At 38.6% G+C, this 21,880-nt stretch overlaps 3 protein-coding genes across 7 annotated transcripts; all 3 read left to right on the top strand.

Annotated features, from left to right (window-relative positions):
• The first annotated feature begins 683 nt into the window (after positions 1-683).
• On the top strand, positions 684-5,449 carry LOC112295172 (putative zinc metalloprotease EGY1, chloroplastic). 2 transcript variants are annotated; one of them, XM_073540670.2, is made up of 11 exons: positions 684-979; positions 1,176-1,374; positions 1,756-2,208; positions 2,432-2,572; positions 3,055-3,156; positions 3,641-3,852; positions 4,027-4,077; positions 4,248-4,317; positions 4,716-4,784; positions 4,928-4,978; positions 5,202-5,449. In XM_073540670.2, the coding sequence occupies exons 3-11, from the start codon at positions 2,029-2,031 to the stop codon at positions 5,349-5,351; spliced, it is 1,026 nt and encodes a 341-aa protein (XP_073396771.2). In that variant the 5' UTR covers positions 684-979; positions 1,176-1,374; positions 1,756-2,028; the 3' UTR covers positions 5,352-5,449. The 2 variants fall into 2 exon arrangements, with proteins under 2 accessions (XP_073396771.2, XP_090100489.1); XM_090244363.1 differs by having other exon boundaries at positions 684-1,374.
• An 812-nt stretch (positions 5,450-6,261) lies between these two features.
• LOC112295228 (uncharacterized) lies at positions 6,262-12,226 on the top strand. 4 transcript variants are annotated; one of them, XM_090244360.1, is made up of 11 exons: positions 6,262-6,778; positions 7,324-7,632; positions 7,900-8,240; positions 8,405-8,477; positions 8,677-8,949; positions 9,231-9,880; positions 10,121-10,217; positions 10,322-10,375; positions 10,594-10,715; positions 10,982-11,172; positions 11,428-12,226. In XM_090244360.1, the coding sequence occupies exons 1-11, from the start codon at positions 6,674-6,676 to the stop codon at positions 12,021-12,023; spliced, it is 2,811 nt and encodes a 936-aa protein (XP_090100486.1). In that variant the 5' UTR covers positions 6,262-6,673; the 3' UTR covers positions 12,024-12,226. The 4 variants fall into 4 exon arrangements, with proteins under 4 accessions (XP_090100486.1, XP_090100485.1, XP_024402281.1 ...); XM_090244359.1 differs by having other exon boundaries at positions 6,348-6,613; XM_024546513.3 differs by having other exon boundaries at positions 6,644-6,927.
• A 5,768-nt stretch (positions 12,227-17,994) lies between these two features.
• On the top strand, positions 17,995-19,060 carry LOC112295227 (uncharacterized). Its single transcript, XM_024546512.2, has 2 exons — positions 17,995-18,322; positions 18,408-19,060. The coding sequence occupies exons 1-2, from the start codon at positions 17,995-17,997 to the stop codon at positions 19,058-19,060; spliced, it is 981 nt and encodes a 326-aa protein (XP_024402280.1).
• The last annotated feature ends 2,820 nt before the right edge of the window (positions 19,061-21,880 follow it).

Here is a 21,880-nt window from a genome sequence, read left to right as displayed (position 1 = left end):
CCCGCCGTCGAAGTAATAAATCTCCAATCCGCAGCGCATTGGTAATCACGTTGCCAGACAGTTGAGGTTCAGCAAGTAGTGGCATCTGCTGATGCGGCGATACAGATTTAAAGTTCCGACCATACTTGCACTCTATATGAATAATGATAAATATTGATGAATCATTAATTTTTTTTAAACTTCTCTTTAATGCATTCGCAGTCTTAATCTCAAAAGGTCGACATGCGCCATTTGTACAGATATTCCTCGAGAAACGTACCGCAGGTTCTTGCGCCGCAATGCCAATGATAAGTGTTAGACTAGTTGAAATATTTTTATTTTATCCCATAAATTCCTTCTTGAATCCTTCCAGATTCGCCCCATGAGTCGGAGCTCTGTGATTAAAATATAACTCGAAGTGGGGAAAAATAGTTTAGAGGAGACTGATTATGCGTGTGCTGGCCACAAGTCCCTCCACAATGGCAGTGGTGGTGGAAATGGTGGCGAGGTGAGAACAGGATGGGCGTCATGGCCTAGCAGCACCCAGTAAAAGTAATACAGCGGAACACTTTTTCCAGGGTTTTGTTTGTATAGTGTAAACCACTTGAAAGGCTATCCTCTCTTTTTCCCTTGACCACTCTTCTCGCTTCCTCTTGCACCTCAATTTCATCACAATTTGGTTGCCTGCGTGTTTCGTTCACTATTGCTAGTTTAGTTGCCTTCCTTCCAGTGCGTGGAGCGAATGCCGTGAACCAATGCTGCACTGGTAGTGAATCTCCCATTGAGCTCTAGTGATTTCTAATTACCGCTGGCATTGGTTTGCGATTCTTGGGGTGTGGGTTTGAGAAGAAGCTGAGCAAGCTGCTACGTGACCAGCTTCGCTTGTGTCCTGGTGATTGATTTTGGTTTGTTGCGGCGTTTGGAAGAGAGGAGGTTGTGTAAAGTGAATTGGGCAGAATTCAAATGACAAGCATAGGGACTGCTTCCTCTCTCGCAAGAGGTAATCTTGTGCGGCGAATTAATAACATTCCTCACCTTTGCTTCCATCCCCTGCTACATGTGGGATCCCTTCCTGTTACTGCTAGATATCCTGTTAGTTTCTTAGAGCCTGAATTCCATGGAAAAGTCTCTCAAAGAAGATGTAGTATTGCTGCAACGAATACGAACTCAAATTCCTTCGCCAATTGCCACTGTAGCTCGACCAATGGCGCACTATGTAAGCTCAGATTTGGCTTGAGGAGCGGGGGTGGAAGACGGCATGGAATTAGGGTTCCCAAATCAACGGAGGACGGAGGAGGGGAGAAAGGGGGCGGAAACTCCTCCTCTGCTACGACGGAGGAGTCAGAGAAAGATCCCAACTCCTCTGATTCGTCTTCTTCTCCTTCAACATCTCCAGTAAGTGCACCAATTTTGCATTTCGTATTCGTTCTGATCGTGTAGCTTTTTCCATATTTTCATCTGAATTTCTAGCAACTCTCTCACTGCGTGTGCTATGATTGTCCTCCTTTACTACGGCTCCTAGTATTGATGTGAAAGTGATGAAGTTGTTCTATGCTATGTGTTTTGTCTGAATTCATTGTCTGGAGCTCCAGACTGAGAAAGGGAGCTGCCCATTGCCTAACATGCACTGCTTTTCTTAACATTAAGCTCCTTTTCAACACTGTGCTTAGAGTGAATGGTTTGAATGGCATGATTCGTGAACTTTTCTGGTTTTGGTTCGTGTTAAGTATTCTGATATGGACATAGGAGTAAATTTCTGAAATAAGTTGGTCGCAGGCAGATGACGTGCCCAAAAAAGATGGCGCGCAACTTGATGCCTTCAAATTACTGGAGCTCTCTGGCCTTGAGAAAGTAGATCCAGAAGACGTGAAACTTTTTAAGGAGAAGTTGTGTGGCTACACAACATATTGGGTGACTGGGCAAGAGCCTTTTGGAAATTTAGGCCAAGGCGTGCTTCTTCTAGGAAATCTGAGAGGGAATCGAGAGGAAGTTTTTGCAAAATTGAGCAATGGCGTGCGGGAGTTGTTTGACTCAAAGTATGATCTGTTCATGGTGGAGGAACCAAATGCTGAGCAACAAGATCCCAGAGGTGGACCCAGGGTTAGCTTTGTCTTGCTCAGGAAAGAGGTCTCAGATCCAGGCGCGACCTCATTCTGGCAGTACGTTGTAGCTGTGACATTGTTCGCTCTCACTGCAGGTTCCTGCCTTGAGCTTGGTATTTCATCGCAGGCAAGTACCTGGTTGCTAATAAGTTTGAATGTAGGCATGTGCATGTTTCAGGTTTAGTTTATGGTGACGCGGATGAGTGGTCCTTGTAAAGGCAAGCTGGATGTATAAGTTATGTTCAGTTGTCCAATGTATTGGAGTTTGACTTATTGTAGAATTGTGAAGGCAATCACCTTAGAAATACTGCCATACTTGGTGACCTTTGATGAACTGGTGAATTCTGCAGATATCGAAGCTTCCACCAGATGTCTTGCAATACTTCTCGAATCCAGATTCGATAGAACCTCCCGATTTTCAGCTATTGGTTCCATTTGTAGACTCTGCGCTTCCTCTCGCATATGGAGTTTTTGGGGTTCAGCTCTTCCATGTATGTGGAACTCTCGGCCCATTCTCTCACATTTCAAGGTCACATGGCCAAGTCTAGGGTTTAGATCTCTGTTGCAGATTTTGTCCCTCTGTGTGTCCTGGAGCTGAACTATCATGATAGATGGTATTTTTGGCAAGCTAGCATGTTTATATTCATCTGGTTAACAGCTAGTTTGCAAGTTTTCTTAATCTGTTGATGATATCTCCCGACACATTCTGTTCATTGCATGGTGGATAAGTTGAATGCTAGACGGTGTTTACTGTTTCTATTAAGTTTGTCTAAGCCATCCTTCAGTTTTCAATGTTTGATGTGTAAATTAAAGATATTTATTTATTTATTGATGTAATTCTTCTACATCTTCTTCTTTTTCCATTTTTTGTAATCAGTAACAATACTTATATCTTAAGGTGGTTACTTGAGCAATCACAGCGATTTCTTCTTGCGGCATCAAATAAAACATATGGTGGTGCTTGAAATTTCAGGAGGTGGGACACTGGCTAGCAGCAGCACCCAGAAGAGTGAAGCTGAGCATTCCCTATTTTGTTCCCAATATCACCTTAGGCAGTTTTGGTGCAATCACTCAGGTATGTTTCTCTCTTTTTGAAACATATTCCTCACTCGGCTATTTCCATGACGAATGAATAAATTTGCACCATTTTCTCAGTCTTAAGATATCTCAACAAACCAAAATCTTGTTGGAAGATTCTATAAAATAATCTTGTTGGAAGATTCTATAAAATAATCTTGTTGGAATATTCTTTTATAGTTAAATCAAGAATATATTTATATATTTCTTTTTCTTTATCAATATATCTGTCCTCCTTCTCATTTTGACAAATGTCTGAATACGAGGATTCAATGTCTGTAACTTTTCAAATAATTCTACGAATTTCTTATGTTTACTGCTTAGTTTCTTCCTGAAACACCCATACTTGGCAATTACATTATATAAGGAAATCCTGTCAGAGGAAAGAATAAAGCATTCAATGTACAAGTTGTTCAGTTCTCCAGCAGGAGTCTCCTTTTTAGGTGTTAATTGGATCTAATCTTAACAAACCATTTTTGCAGTTCAAATCTATATTGCCCGACAGGATGGCAAAATTCGACATCTCTTTAGCAGGCCCTTTGGCAGGGGGACTTCTGTCGCTTTCAATGTTGAGTGTAGGACTATGGTTATCGGTGGGCTCTGAGGCCACTGATGAGCTTGTACAGGTGCCCAGCGTGTTGTTTCGAGGTTCTCTTCTATTGGGATCTGCTACCCGAGCAGTCCTGGGCGACAAGTGAGCCTCTTCATTGATGTGACATGCAGATATATAGCTTGCACTCTCAGGATGGCCGTCTTTAATTGATGTTCACATTTTATTCGTTTCGTTAGCCCATCTTTTTTCGATCGTTTTGCAGCTTCTACAGTCTTATGTATTAACTGTTTCTACAATTTGACCGATTGGTTGCAGTGCCATGCGTGCTGCAGTAGTTCCCATTCATCCACTGGTAATCGCGGGCTGGTAAGAACACGGTTGTCTTTTAAGCTCTTTGGTGTCCACACAGTACTTTTTTTTTGATTCATGTTCCGGAAATAGCTTTGACTCTCGCTTTTTGAGTTAGGTTTTTTCATCGGAGCAAGCACGATCTGATAGTTTTCTATTCTTGCTCGTTGATGGATGTTGGGTTGCAGGTGTGGGTTGACTACGACCACCTTCAATTTGTTGCCAGTAGGATCCCTTGACGGCGGGCGTGCTATGCAGGTGAGAATCTTGTACGTGTAGCTGAAAGAGCTCACGGATTTGACTGAAGAATTTATTTCCTGCTGTTTGATCTATTAGTCGCAAAGACTGAATATTTAATTTGTAAATACAATAGGCATTACGGTCAAGACATACCTGTCATTTCGTTGATTTAAATGCTTATAAACCTTCAGGTGCCTAGTGTTCCGCTTTAAATGCATGATATTTGTTTCTCTTTTGAACCCATTTCCCCTCTTTTAAAGAAGAAACCCTATGAAGAGCTGTGCTTTTGCTTATTTTCTTATTTCTTTTTAAAATCTAAGTGCTCCTCCACATTTAGGAAGGATTTGAAGGAATTCTCAGAGTGGTCTTCATCTCTTGATTTCTGCTCTCTAATCGAACCTTTTTGAGCCATGCAGGCCGCATTTGGAAAAATGCCTTTAAGAATTTCTGGCTTCTTTTCCTATTTGCTGCTCGGTCTTGGATTGGTACGTCCCTTGTTTCATTTGGAATTCCTGCATCATTGAATTTCAACGCGTAAACGAAGTAATGATATCTGAAATGAATCCCAAGCGTATCCGTTATCTCTTATTACGATGAAATTAACCCTCAGATTTGTATGTGCTTTCAGCTTGGAGGAGATCTGTCATTGCCGTGGGGTTTATATATACTTATTCTTCAGGTAAAGTGAATATTTATATTTATTCCCTTTTTCTCTAGTTCTATCGAAGTGCATGATATAATTATTGAAGTGCATGATATAATTATAAAAGTCTCACGACGTGAAATCCTCTTCAGTTTTTTTGGTTTTAAGTGTTAATTATTATGGCGATATGATCACCGTAGTGCAGATCTTTGTAAATGTCGTCATGCTGAATACGGAATGGTGCAACGTGTTTTTGCAGAGAGATCAAGAGAAACCCTGCTTAAATGATGTCACTGAAGTTGGTACTGTTAGGAAAGTAGGCCTCTCGTTAGCGTTACTACTTGCTTTGGGCGTGTTATTGCCCCTTTGGGATGGGATTGTAGAGGAAGCCAGCACCTCACTTTTTTGAATATAAGTGTTCACATCTCCCAATAGTATCTATGATTTTGTTTAACTTATTATTCAATTTTACATGAAAGGTACATACAGTAATGTTTCATGGGTTAATCTATGTTTCTTCCTAGTTTTGAACTTACTCCTGTAGAGTTATCGAACATGCCTGAGTCTTCAGGATGTACGCTAGTGCCAGTCAGTTATTGGTTGCCGTTTAATGCCTTCTTTCAGCTCTAGAGAATAGACACTTATAATCGATTCCCATGTTCTTGTTTTTATCTTAGCTCATTTTTGACGTTTAACCTTGCTGTCCTGTGAGAGTGGGTCGCGTCAAGTAGAATATCAGTCTGCGAGATTTTGGACAACAGCGAAGACGTTGCGGGAGGTTAATATTTTACACAATGAGTAGAGGTGAGGATGGGATTAAATCTGGTTTAGGTTGAACATCCAAAATGTAATAGTTTATGCTGTTACGTTTAGGGTACAACATTTTGGATGTTCAATCCAAAATATAATACTTTATTTAATACTTCATACTTTTGATTCCAAATCCACTCATGAATCTTAGAGCCGCATCTACAGCTTCATCTAAATCCAAATACATGTAATTACACTATCTTATCTCATGGTTTCAGTGATATTAATATTATCATCCATGATGAACCCCTTATACCCCTTACAAATCATACACAACAAAGTGAACTAATTAAATAAGAATAAAACACTAGATTGCTATCACTTATCAATACATATCAACGATCAAGACACTTAACACTCATGTAACATTAACCCATCTCACTAGCCCACGAGCTAGCAAGGCTTTTTCAGGTATATTACTATGATTCTAGGCTCCACCTCCCCTGTCACTGTGTTTTCTGCGCCCTTAAAACAGACCCAGAATACTCAAGATTGACAAACTCCTCGGGGATGGAAAATCATACAGAGTTATGGATGCTTTAGCCACAGTTTACCCCTTCAAGCATTCTAATCTTTTTAAGAGGTCCACTAGTAGCTGCTTTCTCTCCTTGGCCCTGTCCGCCGACCTGGTGCATTCGCAAAGGTGACGCCCTGCGTAGGATCCTGAACTTGATATCACATAGCAAGAGCATGTCAAAAATCTCACCGGTAGCTCAAATCCAGATAGTTACAATTCATCCCCCCTTCTGGCGATCTGATGTCAGACTAAAGCAGCAGCGACAGGATAGTCCAGAAAATCATGCCAAGTTAGCGTTATCTGGCAACCCAGAACCCTTCCGCAAAGAACACGTTTACCAAAATGTAAAACTTTATATAAACTTCTAATCATCTTTTGGGATTCCAATCGTGTTTTTTTTTGCAATGTCTGGAATCGTTGTTGGGTGCGCTTGTAATCCTCAGCTATGGCGGCGTAAGCGCTCATCCGTCGCAGCCACAGCACTCTTTCCAACGCTGGAATGCCCCAGAGTAAGTGCGTTGTGGATGAACTCCGCTGCTGTTGTGCTCCCTTACTTCCAGGCATTGAGGTGCTGCGTGCTAATTGCAGCAATTGCAAGGGTTTCTTTGTGGTGGAGTTCACTAGGCTCTGGTTCAGCAGAGAATGTGCCGCGTTGCTGGTATGTCGACGGATCAATGCGGAGGGTTTGATGGCATTAGCCGCACAAATTCGTGCCGTAGGGCAGCAGCTTTCATTAGATTTGCGCTTTTCTTCTTTCGGGAGGTTTGAAGCTGTTTGTCGGATTCCTTGGGCTATGCCACGTCTCGGGCAATGGTTCGAAGCTAGATGCTTCTTTTGCTTCAGCCTTTGCTGCTGATATTGCATTGCAACTACTTGAATTTGGTCATGTATTGGAGCTTTGATCTCAGTTGATCGTTTTTTTTGATTGGGGAATTGCTCGAACTTAGCACGCTTGAGTAGGCGAGCTTCTGTATTTTGGGTTTTGCATCAAAGATAATGCGCATGTGAAGGAAAACATTTGCCACTCAAACCTTTCTTTCTCGGCATGTCGCAGTTCAGGATGACGATTTCCTGCATGATGTCCAGTAATCTGAGTGGAACCTTGAGGATACTTAGCATTTCTGGTGACTCTCTGAACGTTCAGCTTCCAGCTTGTGCAACGCAATCCAAGGTTTCAAATGTTCGAAGGAGAACGCATCATGAATTGCCTCAGGTTCTACGGATTTTTCGTCGCAACTCATGTGGGGCTAGACTTGTCAAGATAGTATCACAAGCTACTCAGGAAAGTGGTGATGGAAGCGAAGCAGAGGATTTCTCCTGGGACAAATTGCCATTTCCTTCGGACGATACACTGCATCGCATGGTAAGATCGTTGTATTTACATGCTGTTCCTCAAAATTGAATGATATCCCGTTATTATTCTGTAACGTGGGCTGAGTAGATGAAATTTTGATCCTTGGAATGTATTCCTTGTGTGCCTAATACATTAGAAGTTTTTTGTCATTTTCGTCTAGTTTTTTTTTATCACCTATGGAAGCTAACAGTAACGAGAAGCCTTTCATGTTTCTATGGCATCGACTGTAGAGAAAGACAATTAGAAATTAACCTGCAGCATGCTATGTCGGCGCAGGGTATAAATGTCAACATTGGAAGTGATCCCTCTAGTGATTTTGGAGATTATGAACAAGTTCATGATAAGACTTCGGGATATCAATCCGGTCTCGAAATTGAAGAAGGTTATGTGTCCATCTTCGTTCGCATGTTGAGTCTTAACAATCCTGTGGAGGACAGGGAAGCTGGTGTATTGGCTCTTTGGCGTCATTCTGCGGCCGGAGCTGACAAGGTGAAAGAGATTGTCATGTTCCCGGGCTGTTTGAATCTTGTTGTTGCCCTTCTACCTTCTGAAAGAGAAGCAACAGCGGAAGCAGCTGCTGGCCTGCTCCGCAACATCTCTGCAATAGAGGAATACAGGTGAGTCGGCATTTGTTCTGAGCGTAATTTCATCAAAGAGGAACCAGCTTTATTTCGATTCTCTTCTCTGTATGGTCATGCGCATTTGTGTGTCAGCCAAGGTCACTCTCTGTTGTCCTTTCAAAGCATTGCTCTAAAGAAGAGATGTCTGATTTGATCGACAGGTCTTTAGTCGCAGAGGCTGGGACATTGGAAGAGATAGCAGGCTTGCTTACCCGCCATAAAAGATCACCCGAGGTATAACAACTTGAATTTATGTTTTGAATTAGCTTAATCTCTTGGTGCTTACGTGGTTTTTGTATATTTCCCTCTTAGTGGAGATTCAGAAGTACCCTGTAATAATGTCGTTGCTAGATGTGAGAGTAGAAGAATGCTGGGTTAGGAAAGTTATTCTCCCAGAAGCTGCTCATAGACACTCAATTCCCCCTTGACACAGGTGCGAAAACAAGCCTTATCTGTACTTTGGAATGTTTCGCTCAATGAAAGAGAAAGGAACAAGCTTGCTGACCTTGAGCTTCTGCCAGCACTATTAGCCATAGTGGACTCGGAGGAAGAGAAAGAGACAGAAGGGGAAGACACCGTTAGCTTGCAAACAGGGGACTTCCATCAAGAGTCGGAGAAGGAAGCAGCTATAGGTGTACTAGCAACCCTCTCATACAGCCCCTGCAACCACGAAATGCTCATAAGGGCTGGTGTAATTCCGAGGCTGGTGAGTAGCTCTGTCCAATCCAGTATCTGAATGCTGCATGTGCAGATTCTTGCTCTTTTTGAAAGTAATGTTATTCCTGTTCGGTACCGTCGAGTGAGTAACATTGCTAACATCAGAGTGGTAGACATTTGATGAGATACCTCAAGCAAGCCTTCATTTCTCAACCAGCCGAAACAGTCTGTTTGTCAAGATATTTGACGAGAACTGCTGATTAGTTCGTATTTCTGGCACAGAGGATAAATCAATAGTTGGGTACATCTTTGTTTTTATGTTTGGGCTAGGCCAGGATACTCTTGGAGGAGACGTCTAGCTCTAAAGTTACTCGACAAGAAGCTCGAAAGTGCCTTCTCCAACTCGCGAAAGATCCCATCCAGAAGTCGGCAATTATAGAAACTGGATTGGTGCCAGTGCCCCTTATAGGTGCTAGTGCTTTTCGAACCTTCAAGCCTGTCATGGAAGATACCTTTGCCATTCCTGAAGACATCCAATTCACTGAAAACCCAAGTTTGACAACCGTGTTTGGGGCTGATAAGCTCCTGCGGGGTCTGAAGATTGGACCAGCTGATATCGACAAGATAACGATGTTATTGAATGAAGGCAAGGTGAGACAACAGTTCCTTGCTCGTATTGGAGTCATTGAAAAGAAAAACGATGGCCAAGCGGAGGATCTGTCTCCTGATTCCAACGAAAACAAATATACATTCATGCCATGGTGGGATGGTATCGCAAGGTTGGTGCTGATATTGGGCCTACAAAATCCGGATGTTGCGAAGGAAGCAGCTGAGTCTGTTGCTGAAATTGCTATTACCGAAGCTTACCGACAGGCTTTTCATAAAGCGGGTGCTGTTCCTCATTTAGTAAAGTGGCTGGGATCTGGAGATGTAGCAGCTACAGAGGCGGCAGCGCTAGCACTTGACAAGTTGGGGAAGAGGTGAGGTATAGATACTCAAATTCTCCGATTTTCAATATGGAGAAAACGCTTTCGTTTTATTCAGATGCACTGCCGGGTTGCAAATTTAAGGCAAAATCTGAACCATGGCATGGTTGAAGCATTTCTAATCACCGGTGAAATACTTTAGGAGCTTGAACGATAGCAGAAGGTTGTTTCTTTTTGGATCTATCGGATAGTATCTTCTGGTTTATCTTATTTTTGACTTGGTGGAAAATGTAGTCAGAAAGTGAGGCGAGCAATCGAGGCCCATGGGGCTGTGCCTGACTTGATTGAGATTCTCAGAGCCTCCGATGCGCCGCCGTCGACCAAGGAAAGGGTAATTTAACATTCACGAAACAGGAAGTCAAAAAAAATTGGTTCATTTTCCACTGACTTCGAACTTGGAAAGGATAAGTTGAGTTGATTTTTCTTTTGAACCAGGTGGTGAGCACTTTACTAAGATTCTCTCAGGAAGGAGGAGGGAGTGACGCCATGGTTAGCTCTTGAACATCCTGACCCATTCATCATATCCGTTTATTTATAGTAAAAGTTTGTAACCAATGTATAAAAGTTTCCTACATTAACCTATTTGAACGTATCATTGCGTTAATCGTGACATATAAAACAGTAACAGTTTCAGTTTCTGGTAATATTTCGGAGGAGTATCCGTAACCTTGACTTTTTGAGTGACGTTTTCACTGGTTATCATACAGATTCAAGATGGAGCCATTCCAGGTCTGATGGACATTGTGAGTTCTGAAGGTTTTAGTGCAGAAGCAAAAGAAGAAGCGGAAGGGATATTACAAGAACTTTCCTTTCGCAAACCCGACTCAAGGTTGTCATTCAACCTTTCCAGTCAGAAAAATAGCAAAATAAACAAGGGATTGATTCCTTTCAGCGATGACAAAAATGTTTGCAGCTATATAGAAGCGTTTTGTTCTCTGTCACAGCACATTGGCCTTAGATATTTTTCTAGGGTCCTTCTATGTGCGTGTGTGTTGCTGTTGTTGGGTGGGGGATTTTATGTATGTGCTCCATTAGAAATGCTATTCTGAATGTCATCTCTGACAGGCCGTAATGTTTTTGAATGCATGGATCCAGAGACAAGATTGTGGCTGCAGGGGGTCTTCCACCGTTGATTGCGATGCTCGCCACAGGATCACCACTACAGGCAGAAAAAGCAGCGAGTGTGCTCGAGAACTTGGCTAAAGAGCGGGAAAACGCAGAAGCTGTGGTAAAAGTTGGTGTCGAAGCTGCGCTTCTTTCTCGACTCAACGTGAAAGTCCAAGAAGGTAGAACATTGTCTTAAACCTGTCGATTCTCTTTCTGAAAATGAACGTACGGTTTTAAGCCTTACTTTAATGTTAATCCTGACCTTTAATTCTTAAATTGTTTTGAAAGGGTGTCCGCACATTTTGAAAAGAAAATTTTTGAACTTAATTTTTGCATAGACTTTGCGTCCTTTGGAGACGCTTACTATGGTCACAGCCCTCTACAAGCCGTTTCAAACGTGCATCTGACGAAAAAAATTGATAAATCATTTTCAGGTGATGTGTCCAATGCCGACTCATGGATGGTGATAATTGCTGCATCAAAACTCCTGGAAGGACTAGTCAAACATGATACTGTAGTAGACAAAATAGACATTGACCAAGTTGCAGCTGTACTGTTAAATATCCTCCAAGCTTCAACTAGTCCTTCATACGTGAAGAACTGGGTCAGTCCATGTCTCCGGCGATTACAATCTCGAGTCACAGACAAAGGGAGCCTTCCGATCGGTTTAGAAATTACAATACACGGTCGTATCCCTGAGCTACTGGAAGAAATTGGAGAGACGTCTGAGTTGGATGTGCAAGAGAAAGCCGTGTTGGAGATGCAAGATCTGGTCTCAGAAGGAGTGGGTGCATACTCGGCAGCTATTGCCTCTGGTGGAGGTATTTTTCCTCTTGTATCTTTACTTGAAAATGGGACGGATATGGCTAGATCAGCTGCTCTGGCTGTTCTCTACAACCTCGGCATGGACGAAGAGAACCATGCAGCAATGCTGGCTGCTGAGGCTGTGCCGGCTTTGCAAAGGTTGATCAAACGAGAGGTTCCAGATTGGAAGCTTGCTCTCTACTTGTTAAGAACTCTTCCGACTTGATTGGAACAGATACACTTGCCCTATAGTTTTGCAGCTCGTCTTAGTGATGGAAGAGCCTCGTGTGGATCTGAGTTCTCAATATTATATTCGGATGCGTTGTCAGCAGCTAACGTCCTACGTCTTAGATCTTCGGCATACGTTATTTTTGCCAATGCATATGGATTGTGAACAGCTTTCATTAATACCAAGAGTTTGTAAGGTAATCATACGGTCAAAGGGATATATTAGTTGAACTGAATTTACGGTATTGAGTGGGAGTCCTGATGCTACATTCAAGATTGACGCATGGAATGATAACGCATTTTGAATCAGCAATGTATAATTTAAAATATAAAAAGAATAGTTTTTCAAATATTTCAGTGTTTTTAGAAAATGATCTTTTGGTCTTACAATACAATTTTTTCTACACAAACATGCTAAGGGAAGACTATGGACAAGATCTACACAAAAAATGTGTCGACTCTGAGAAGTATTCTTGTGAACAATAAAAGTAGCATCTTGTCTGGGAGAGCTTGAAAATTTTAATAGAAAATCACTCGTGAGAAAATGGGAAAACAACCAGATGAAGTCGAATGCTTCTTGAGAAGGTGGAAGAAATCATGAATGGAAAAAGGGCTGATCCGTGTTACGAACAAAAATATAAGGTGGAATCCTCAGTGTGGTCTAATCATGCATGATGAACCAACCCCATGGTTTGGATGGTCTATCCGATGATAGTAGCATGAGTCTGTTTGCATTGCTCTTGGACCTGCTCTATTAATAGGGAGCAAAGGTCCAACATGATATATTAACATTTAGTTTCTGGGTCAAAAAGTAAAAACAATAATTTATTCTAAATTTCAACTTATCCATTCTCTAACCGACAGGAACAAGTTTGGTACTAGCCACACAGGACAATAACGCCAGTCCAACAATACAAGGCCTGTTTGAGCCTCCGCATAATAGGAAATACACTACGACAGGGGGGGGGGGCCACACACGATGGCCAACTACAACAGCAGTCTCATCAAACGATGCATGTGATCGATATAACTCCATGCCTAGCCTCCATTTCTACTATTATAATATTGGTCGGTGTGGACATGATCAACCAATTGTGTTCCAACATTTGCAGCTCACAATCATGTATTTTAAACACATTCAGGATAAAACCAAAGCCGACTTAATCTGCCAAACTTGCACGAATTTAGCAGGATATGGCGAAGCGATGATCTTCTTCACAGTTTGAGTCTACTAAACTTAACTGGTTTACGTTCATGCAGCCGGGAAAAGTAACCACAAAAGCATCGCTAGGCTGTGGACAGATAATCGATCCCGACTAAAGCTACCACATTTACCTCCTTCATTCGGGGAATAGGAAACTTGCACAGAAGCTGCCTAGATTCCAATTGTCACCTGTGATGCTTCTCCTTCGCTTTTGTCAACAACAGTCGGCACACACTGTATACCACCAGCCGACTGTGCACCTTGCTTATGGCCGCTTTCTCGTACATGGTTGTAAGTCGAGCACAAATTGAGGTATACTCTGCCTCTGAATTGCTCTTCATGGTGAATGGCCAACACCTGCAGCCGTATGCAAGGATGATTTTGTAACCAGTTTTTGCACATACTTTCTAAAGTTTTTATCGGTGCATATATTTTTTCAAGGTGCAGTAGCACTGTCGATCGACGGAGCAACTAGTTGGCATCCAAAGCTGGACTGAATGGAGGTTTCTGGCGCCTGGAAAGCGAGTTTCTATCGGTACGTGTGTGACGAGTGGAGGTTTAGTTATGCTTTAACTGCATTTACTTTCACGAGTCTTGAAACATACCAGTCGGTAGGATTTTGGAGAAGAGGAATTGTGGTATAGGCAAACGTTGATGTATTTTGGATAGTTAGGTAATGTGAGAGCAGCCCATGATTATGAGAAATAACCTTGTCGAGCCATGGGAGTTTCCATAACCAGGGGCCGCTTGCACATTACGGGACATGACGTCCATGGTTGGATCTTATCAATCTTTCTGAATGATGATTAATCAAGCGCCACAAATGAAGGGTATCATAACAACAGAACATCCCATGGCTTCGGAACAGCCCCTCATCCATAAAGAGAAGTTTACAAGGGCTTTCTGACTCTGGATTGTGTTGCAACTGGGATTTGAGTCGGAGAAGAAACGTTGGAATCTAAAAGAGACGCCGGGTAGTACCTAGACTTGTCTGGTCGGGACTATTCTTCTGGTGTGGCAGCAGCAAAAAACGTAGTTGGTGGAAAGCCGTTTCGTTTGCTGAAGTCTGGGCACACCAGAAAGGGCCAAGAATCATACCTAGTTACAGTGGAATCCTTTGAAAGTTTGCGTTCACAGATAGTTTCATCCTTAGAGGTAGGCTTTGTGGTTCATCCTGTGTCGAGGAGCTTAAGACTTAACAATGGGGGCTCAAGAAAGTGCGCTAGCTGAAAGGCCCGTGCCGAAGAATTCCACGTCCGGTTTTTTTTCAGGGATATGGAATGGGTCTTTTGGGTGGCGTCTCCATGATGGCTATTGCCTGTTGGAAATGAACGAAGCACTCTCTCTCCACTCTCACCACTCATCTGGAGAAGTGTGAATCCATCCATGAAGCGAAGGTCATCTCCAGCAAACGAAAGCCCAACCGCACCGAAAATCACATTTAGGACCACTACCATATGGTACATCGAACTACAATTGTATATAAGCAAGAGCTGGTAAAACAGTGGTAACCTTAGAAGAGGAACAATGGCCATTGAACAAAACTATAGATATTAAAAATTAAAACACACAATACATTGTAGAAGAAAATACCAAGTAACTAACGATTGTAAACTAACACGAGATCTATCACTTGAAAAAAAGTATCTGGTATGGAATAAATGACCTTTGATAAGACTCAAAGATCACCTTATCCTCTTGGCCGAATTTAGAGAAGATGAAGATTCTACTAGCTATGGAGTGGCAAAAAGCAATAGCTGAAGAAGTGAATTTAATATACAAAAACAAAACTTGGAAGATGATGGAATTATCTAAAGGATTATAGCCAATCTTAGCAAAATAGATCTTCAAAACAAAAAGAAATGCACACAATAAAATCCACAAGTATAAGGCCAAACTTATAAGGGAATCACAAGGAAATTTGAATAAATTGAAGGAGAAGACTTCTACAAAACATTTGCCCTGGTAGTCATTATAGTGTGTTTGATTTCTTTATGCTAAAGAAATTACCAATAGAAATTTTAAATTTTTAAAAATTTACTATCAAGGCAATAACCTTGGATGAATGTCTTACCTTAGAAAATGTCAAAGATCCATCTTAAGACCAAAGGTGAATCTCAAGAATAGAATCCCTTAATTCTTTATCAAAACTTAAAATGAAAACTAGTGGATTATGTTAAAAGATATTTTTAATCATAAGCAATTTGCATGAATTACAAATTTTGGTTTAAGTTTTTGAATGAAATATAATTTATTAGTAATATAAATACATATCCATTTCACATTACATATAAACTTATGTATATGGTTTTTGAAACATTGCATTAATTTATTATGATTTACAATAGATGAATTGGAAGTATGCACATGGTTTGTGTAATTGCTATCTAGTAATTTTGGAGAAGTGGGTGTACATGCTTTGAAAATCATATCTGTCAATGAGCAAGAGATTTTAGTTTATAGCTCCTAAATTAAAATTCAAGATAACAATTTGAGAATATATATGCTACATTTTTATTTATAAGATTATATAGATAAGCACTTTGTTATTTTTCTTAAATATGGTAATAATAATTGATCTAATTCTTTAATTTGTAATCCTTTGATTTTGCTAATTCATCAATAGTAGAAATCTTGACTTATGTTTAATCATTTCTAAAAAGAAGTGTACCTAAAGTAACCATGAAAATTTCATGAGTATAGAATACATAATATGCATATGAGTTATTTGTTAAGGAACTCAAATTTTTAATAAGATAATTCTTTTGATTTATTTTAGTATTATTTTGTCACTCTAAATAGTTATTAGATATAATTTATAGTTTGGTGGTATTTTAATTATAATATTTTTTAAAAATATTAAAAAGTTTGGTTGTTCTTATATTCAAGTCATAGTTATAACTTTAGCTATTATTAAGAGTGAAAAAGGAATTAACATGAGATATTAAGAAAATTAATTAGTATCTTTTTATTTTATTTAATCTTAGATATTTAAAATAATTTAATAATATTTATTTCAAAATAAATAAAAAAAGATAGTAATAGAAAGTTGAAAATAATAAATCAATTATGGACTTTATTATTATTTGGTGTTATATCATATTGCAGTTGTGTAAATTAGAATACCATGCATACTTAGATGATCTACTATGCAAGGTAATTATTCCATGACAGAGTCCAAGTGGTGAAATGGTCAAATCTTGCTTAGTCTTATCTTGCATGGATGGTACTATTTGTGGTGTTCATCTTGCCTCAATTGTTGCATCTCAAGTAAGTCACTTTTATTTTTAATATCTTACATTATAAAATTTTTTAGCTTTGGGATTTGTAGATTTCAAACTAAGAACCTATTATACTAAAATTCGGGATCATAATTTTTTAAGTAGTAATATACATTTAATCAAAAACATAACATTTCCAAGTAGGTTTCATTGTATCCCATAAGAGTATGTAATATACTTCAACAAAATTCTATGAGTATTGGTTTGGAAAAATTACTAAAATTTCATGCCAATTTCATTGTTCCAGTACAGAGAATGTGATCAGTGCAAAACTGGCCCATGTTCGCCTCGATATCTGGTCGCTCTATTGTTCAACAAGGAACTTTCTCTTTGAGCAATATCCAAGGGGACACATACAGGGACAGATGAGATCATTTGATGGAGAGCTTGAGCAATCAAGAACGAGTAACTTGGAAGGGAGTGTGGGTTTTTCTTCAGAGCTGAACGTGGCACGTCTTGTTTCTCTGACTGAAACTATATGCCAATTAGACAAAACCTTGTTTAAACTTATTACTACGATGGAAGAGGAGAACGACACAAACTATGACTAAGAAAACAACAATGTGCAAGGCACCGGACAAATCACTAGTGCAGACGGCAACTCTAACCCGGCCAACTTCACACCCATCATCAACCGGGACTGGCAGTGGCAAGTCTATCAAGAATTCACAATCAAATCTGGTTCAGTGAGGCTGAGGAAATGTGGCCATGTCATAGAAGGAAATCTTACAGCCAAGATGATACCATTTGATGTCATCTATGGTTTGAAGGAAAAGCTGTGGGCTCATCGAAACTACATCAAAATTTACTCACCTTCGTTGATAGATATCATTGTCCGTTTCATCCCAAAGTACACGTATGAAGTGAGTGAAGGAAGTTTAGAAGTGTATTCCTCTTAATTCTTCCATATTCGTGAGAAACTGAGGGAAATCAAACTGAAGGGACATCAAGAGGGAGTCTTTCCAGGGAACGCAGGTCCAAGTTCTGAGGAGTATGGAGAAAACCAGCTGCTCATACACCTCGACCACTTATTGCGCTTCATGGACAAGGAGTTGGAAGGTGTTTTGGAGAGGTATTTGGTTATGGAAAGGGACCATCACGTGTCATGGGACATGCTCTGGGCATTTTTTCCCTCAGGTACACAGGTTGTGTATCATTGTGACATCACTGACGACGAAATTTTGGGAATTGCCACTGAAACAACATATGGTGACGACCAACAGGGGCCACGTTTTCTTCAAATACAGATCCAGATGTTGGATTACAACTGCAACACTTGGAGTTCCTATCAGACGAGTGGACGTATAGGCCTGTTTGATGGAGAGCGCGGATTCTAAAGTCTAAAGACGATGCCTTCACGGTTTAAAAAGGATCCACAAATGACTGAAAAAGAATTTCTTAAAAGGGGGGAGGCTTTTAGTTCTCTCTCTATGCAGGTTCGGAATCGTTTCATGAATTACAAAGGACTCATATACATGATGAAGATGGTAAATGGTTGCCCGAGTCTACAAAAGGAGGTTGCCAGCGGTAGAGTTATGGTCGACTTGGCAAGCTTTCAAAAGATGAACCCCAGCTATGACATGGGATTTGCAGAATCACCATGCGAAGTATTGCGTGACAACAACGTGGAGCTTGAAGATATTACAACAGATCCAACTCGGATGTATGCTCCGGCCATGGTGTATGGCTTATCATTTCGGCTGAAAAAGTGGGGTACCTTCAGAGTGTGTTGTTTTGATGACATTGTCTTCAACGACTCTGCATTTGACGCTCTAGAGATGCCGGCACAGAAAAGAGCTTTTGCACAAAATAGTACGTGAATACATACCAAAAAATTCGGGAACAAGCTCTGAGCATAAAGATCCCATTCAACACTTTTACCCTGTTGATTCCAAAGGCGAAGGCTGCATCATTCTCTGTTATGGTGCCTCTGGCACTGGGAAGACGTTTACTGCTGAATCAATTTCAGAATCATTGCATGCACCGCTGTGGTCCTTGAGTGTTTGTGAGCCAGGAATCACTCCGCAACAACTGGAGTCATATTTGGTGAACGTCCTTGATGTGCCTTCTACATGGAGTGCTATCCTTCTCCTAGACGAGGCAGACATGTATCTGGAGAAACAGTCATCCTTTGACTTGACACGAACTGCCATGATTGAGATCTTCCTGCGCAACCTTGACTACCATCGCGGGGTGCTCTTCTTTACAACAAACCGCGTTTTTGCATTTGATGAGGCTTTCCTTTCTCGCATCTCTATGATTTTGTATTATGAGTCAAAGCCAGCTGACCGGTGGAAAATATGGGAGTCGGTTTTGAACCGGGTCAACATGAACGACATCCCAGAGGTCTCTCCCGCTAATTGGTCTCGTCAAATGATCAATGGGCGAGAAATCAGAAATGTGGTGCATCAGGCGATGATCTTGGCCAAGAGTAATGGCCAGAGGCTCTGTGCAAATGACATTGATCAATCATTGAATAAGCTGGTTGGCTCGCTTGTGGAACTGGCAGACAATTGCAGAGCAGCAGGTCCCTTTATACCAATCAGATGATCTTCAGTAATATGTATGACGAGTTGTTCGATCTAAATTCATGTAATCTTGCAGGTTTAACTTGTTTGTTGATTTAAATTTTATAATTTCCGGTAGTTCACGCTTCATTAACTGGCACGATGACGCCCTGTCTGTGTAACTGCCAGTAGATTTCATTTTATTTTAATTTGAATGAAGCTGTGCTGATCTTATTTTCGGTACATTTCTTATTAATGTATCTCCTTGTTGTGACACATTCCACTTTCTTACATTTGTTGAAATACATTCCTTGTTGGCCAACTCTTATGCACGTTAAAAAATGTTCAAGTTTTGATAAACTATTAGAGTTATTTGTAAGAAAGATGAACTCCACTCTCTAAAGGAGACTAGTGCAAAATAAAGTGTTTATTTGTTCACTCAGTGAGCCTATGAGTTAAAGGTTAGTAGAAAAGAGCTAATGTAGTTAAAGTTATTTATACATTTAGACTTATGGTAGACACCAATATTATTTTTTTATTCATCTTATTTGTGCTAAGTGTTCTAAAATACTAGCTTTAAAACATGCACTTTGAACCAAGTGGATGAAAGATCATAATATGAAAGGGTTTCAATAAAAAAAAAATTTAGATTGTAACTTGTCACGTAGTTTGATGCATAATTTATTTTATTATAGAAATATGGATTATGATTCTATAATTAATAAGTGAATTACATATTATTGTGTAAGTTACATAATAGATAATCATTTTGGTCCCATATCTTATTCCTAACACCTATTGTAGTATGTGTTGTTGATTAAAAGAACCTATTATTATGTAGGAATGACCATTATATTTTACAAAAATATGGACTTTAATTACTTAGATGTTGATAGATAAATTATAATACAAGTATATAAGGTAAATTTTTTAAGAGAAAAAAATCAAAGCAACACAAATAATATACCAAAATATAAATAAAAAAATAATTATTATAAGAAACCAAAAGATTCAAACATTCAAACATGTTTGAAGAATTATATATATTCTTGATTCTATCTCCTTCAAAGATTTACCTCACTTTATATCAACACCCACATTAACCTCTATATATACATCTTTCCTAAAAAATTCTATCTTTTTCAATATAAAAAATTTACAAATAATTTATAATATACTAATACATCTTTAATAGATTATTACAAATTTATTATAAATTTTTTATAAATTTTCAATGCCTAATGAAGTGATCTCTATTTTAGCTATGAGTTACAAATAAATATCAATTGATTTTTGAATTGGTGATAAATTTAGGAAAAAGCATCATAGTCATAGTAATTTATAATGGATTTTATGCCACTAACAGATCTTAATTAGTAGAATTGTTAAAATTATACTCTTGAATTATTTAATTAAAAAAATATGCAGATTAAAGAATATTTTTAAATATTTAATTATTTATTAAAATATGAAGGTGTTTATAAGATATAAGTATCTTATTAAAGAAAATGTCATTAAAATGGAGTCTTAACAAATCTTGGAGGTAATTATTTTAATTTATTTAATATTTTTTTTTGTTATTAAGTATTTTTATTTAGTTATTAAGACCAATTTTTAAATTAGCCTTATTTTTGTATATATTATTTATAAATTTTAATTAGTAGTTTAAAGAAGCATAAAAAAACTTCATATCTTTTTAATTATTTATTTAGAAAAATATAATTTAGAATAGTTTAAAAAAATTATTATAAGAAATTAATTCAAAAAGAAGATATAGCTTTAAATTGATGATAGTATTAAAAAAAATTATATGAATTTTTTGGATTTAATTATAGGTTTTTAGGAATTTGTGGAGTAATTTTTAAGACTTTGGTAAAAATAAATTTTATTACTTTGAAAGCCATTACTTTTATTACTTATGAAGAAATGGAGCAAGATTTGAAGAGCATGTAAAGTCTTTAAGCTTATTGGATATTTTTTAACACCATGGTATAGAATAAAATTTAAAAATATGAATTCTACTAGTAGAAAATAGGAGGATCAATATTTAGTTTAGTCCTTGTCAAAACAAAGGTGCACAAGTCCCATAAGAACTGTAGCATCTTGGATGTGCGTAGGAGAATAAGACTAAAGCCTCAAGGCCTCTCTAAGACACCTTTATGCACTACTTGTGAGCCTTTATGAGACTTCAACCTTTAATCTATTAAGAAAATTATCCATGATATAAAATTTACTTACTTAATTTTTTAATTATTTAATTTATATCTTTAAATCTTCATAATTCACTCATAGTAATTTGAATTTATGTTTTTGGTACTTCATTAAAAAGATAATAGAATTTAATATCTATATATATATATATATATATATATATATATTTACTAGATAAAAATCCAATGAATAGACTATAACTAGGTTTTATAGTGTATAATTGCTTGATTGTACTTATTTCACTTGTTTTGTGTTGTTCTTTTTTTATTCTTATTTATTACTTCTACTTCACACTACCAATCATAAGCAACTCTTAATTAAAATTAATTTGTAATTTGGAGTAAGGAGTGACTTTTATCCTTACATCTTGTCAAGTCTTTTCAATGCCAAATGGATCTTATATCAATTTCCAATATTGTACTAACTTAACCAAAATACCTCCTAAGTAGAAAGACCTCAAGAGATTTATTACTCAAAACTGAAGCTTTGATGAACCTTTGTTTCAATGTCAAGTGATATGAAATTTAGCTTAAGAATTCATAAGACATTTGGCTATAGAAAGATTTGATCTTACTTTAAAGTTGGATTTATGAATTCAAAAAAAAATCAAATATAAGATGTTTAAAAACACCTTAGCAATCTTAAATAAATC

The sequence above is a fragment of the Physcomitrium patens genome, chromosome 18, assembly GCF_059467195.1.
Source record: "Physcomitrium patens ecotype Gransden chromosome 18, ASM5946719v1, whole genome shotgun sequence".
Lineage (NCBI taxonomy): Eukaryota > Viridiplantae > Streptophyta > Bryopsida > Funariales > Funariaceae > Physcomitrium > Physcomitrium patens.
This window is presented reverse-complemented; position numbering and strand designations above follow the sequence as displayed.

Excerpts from the sequence above, each read along its gene's own strand:
- LOC112295172 (XM_090244363.1), top strand. The coding sequence starts at position 943 with ATGACAAGCATAGGGACTGCTTCCTCTCTCGCAAGAGGTAATCTTGTG. Across the intron at positions 4,078-4,247 it reads CCACTGGTAATCGCGGGCTG|GTGTGGGTTGACTACGACCA; the intron begins GTAAGAACACGG and ends GTTGGGTTGCAG. Across the intron at positions 4,785-4,927 it reads TGCTGCTCGGTCTTGGATTG|CTTGGAGGAGATCTGTCATT; the intron begins GTACGTCCCTTG and ends ATGTGCTTTCAG.
- LOC112295228 (XM_090244359.1), top strand. The coding sequence starts at position 6,443 with ATGTCAAAAATCTCACCGGTAGCTCAAATCCAGATAGTTACAATTCAT. Across the intron at positions 10,376-10,593 it reads GAGGAGGGAGTGACGCCATG|ATTCAAGATGGAGCCATTCC; the intron begins GTTAGCTCTTGA and ends GTTATCATACAG. Across the intron at positions 10,716-10,981 it reads TTTCGCAAACCCGACTCAAG|AGACAAGATTGTGGCTGCAG; the intron begins GTTGTCATTCAA and ends GCATGGATCCAG.
- LOC112295227 (XM_024546512.2), top strand. The coding sequence starts at position 17,995 with ATGGTAAATGGTTGCCCGAGTCTACAAAAGGAGGTTGCCAGCGGTAGA. Across the intron at positions 18,323-18,407 it reads AAGAGCTTTTGCACAAAATA|GCGAAGGCTGCATCATTCTC; the intron begins GTACGTGAATAC and ends TTGATTCCAAAG.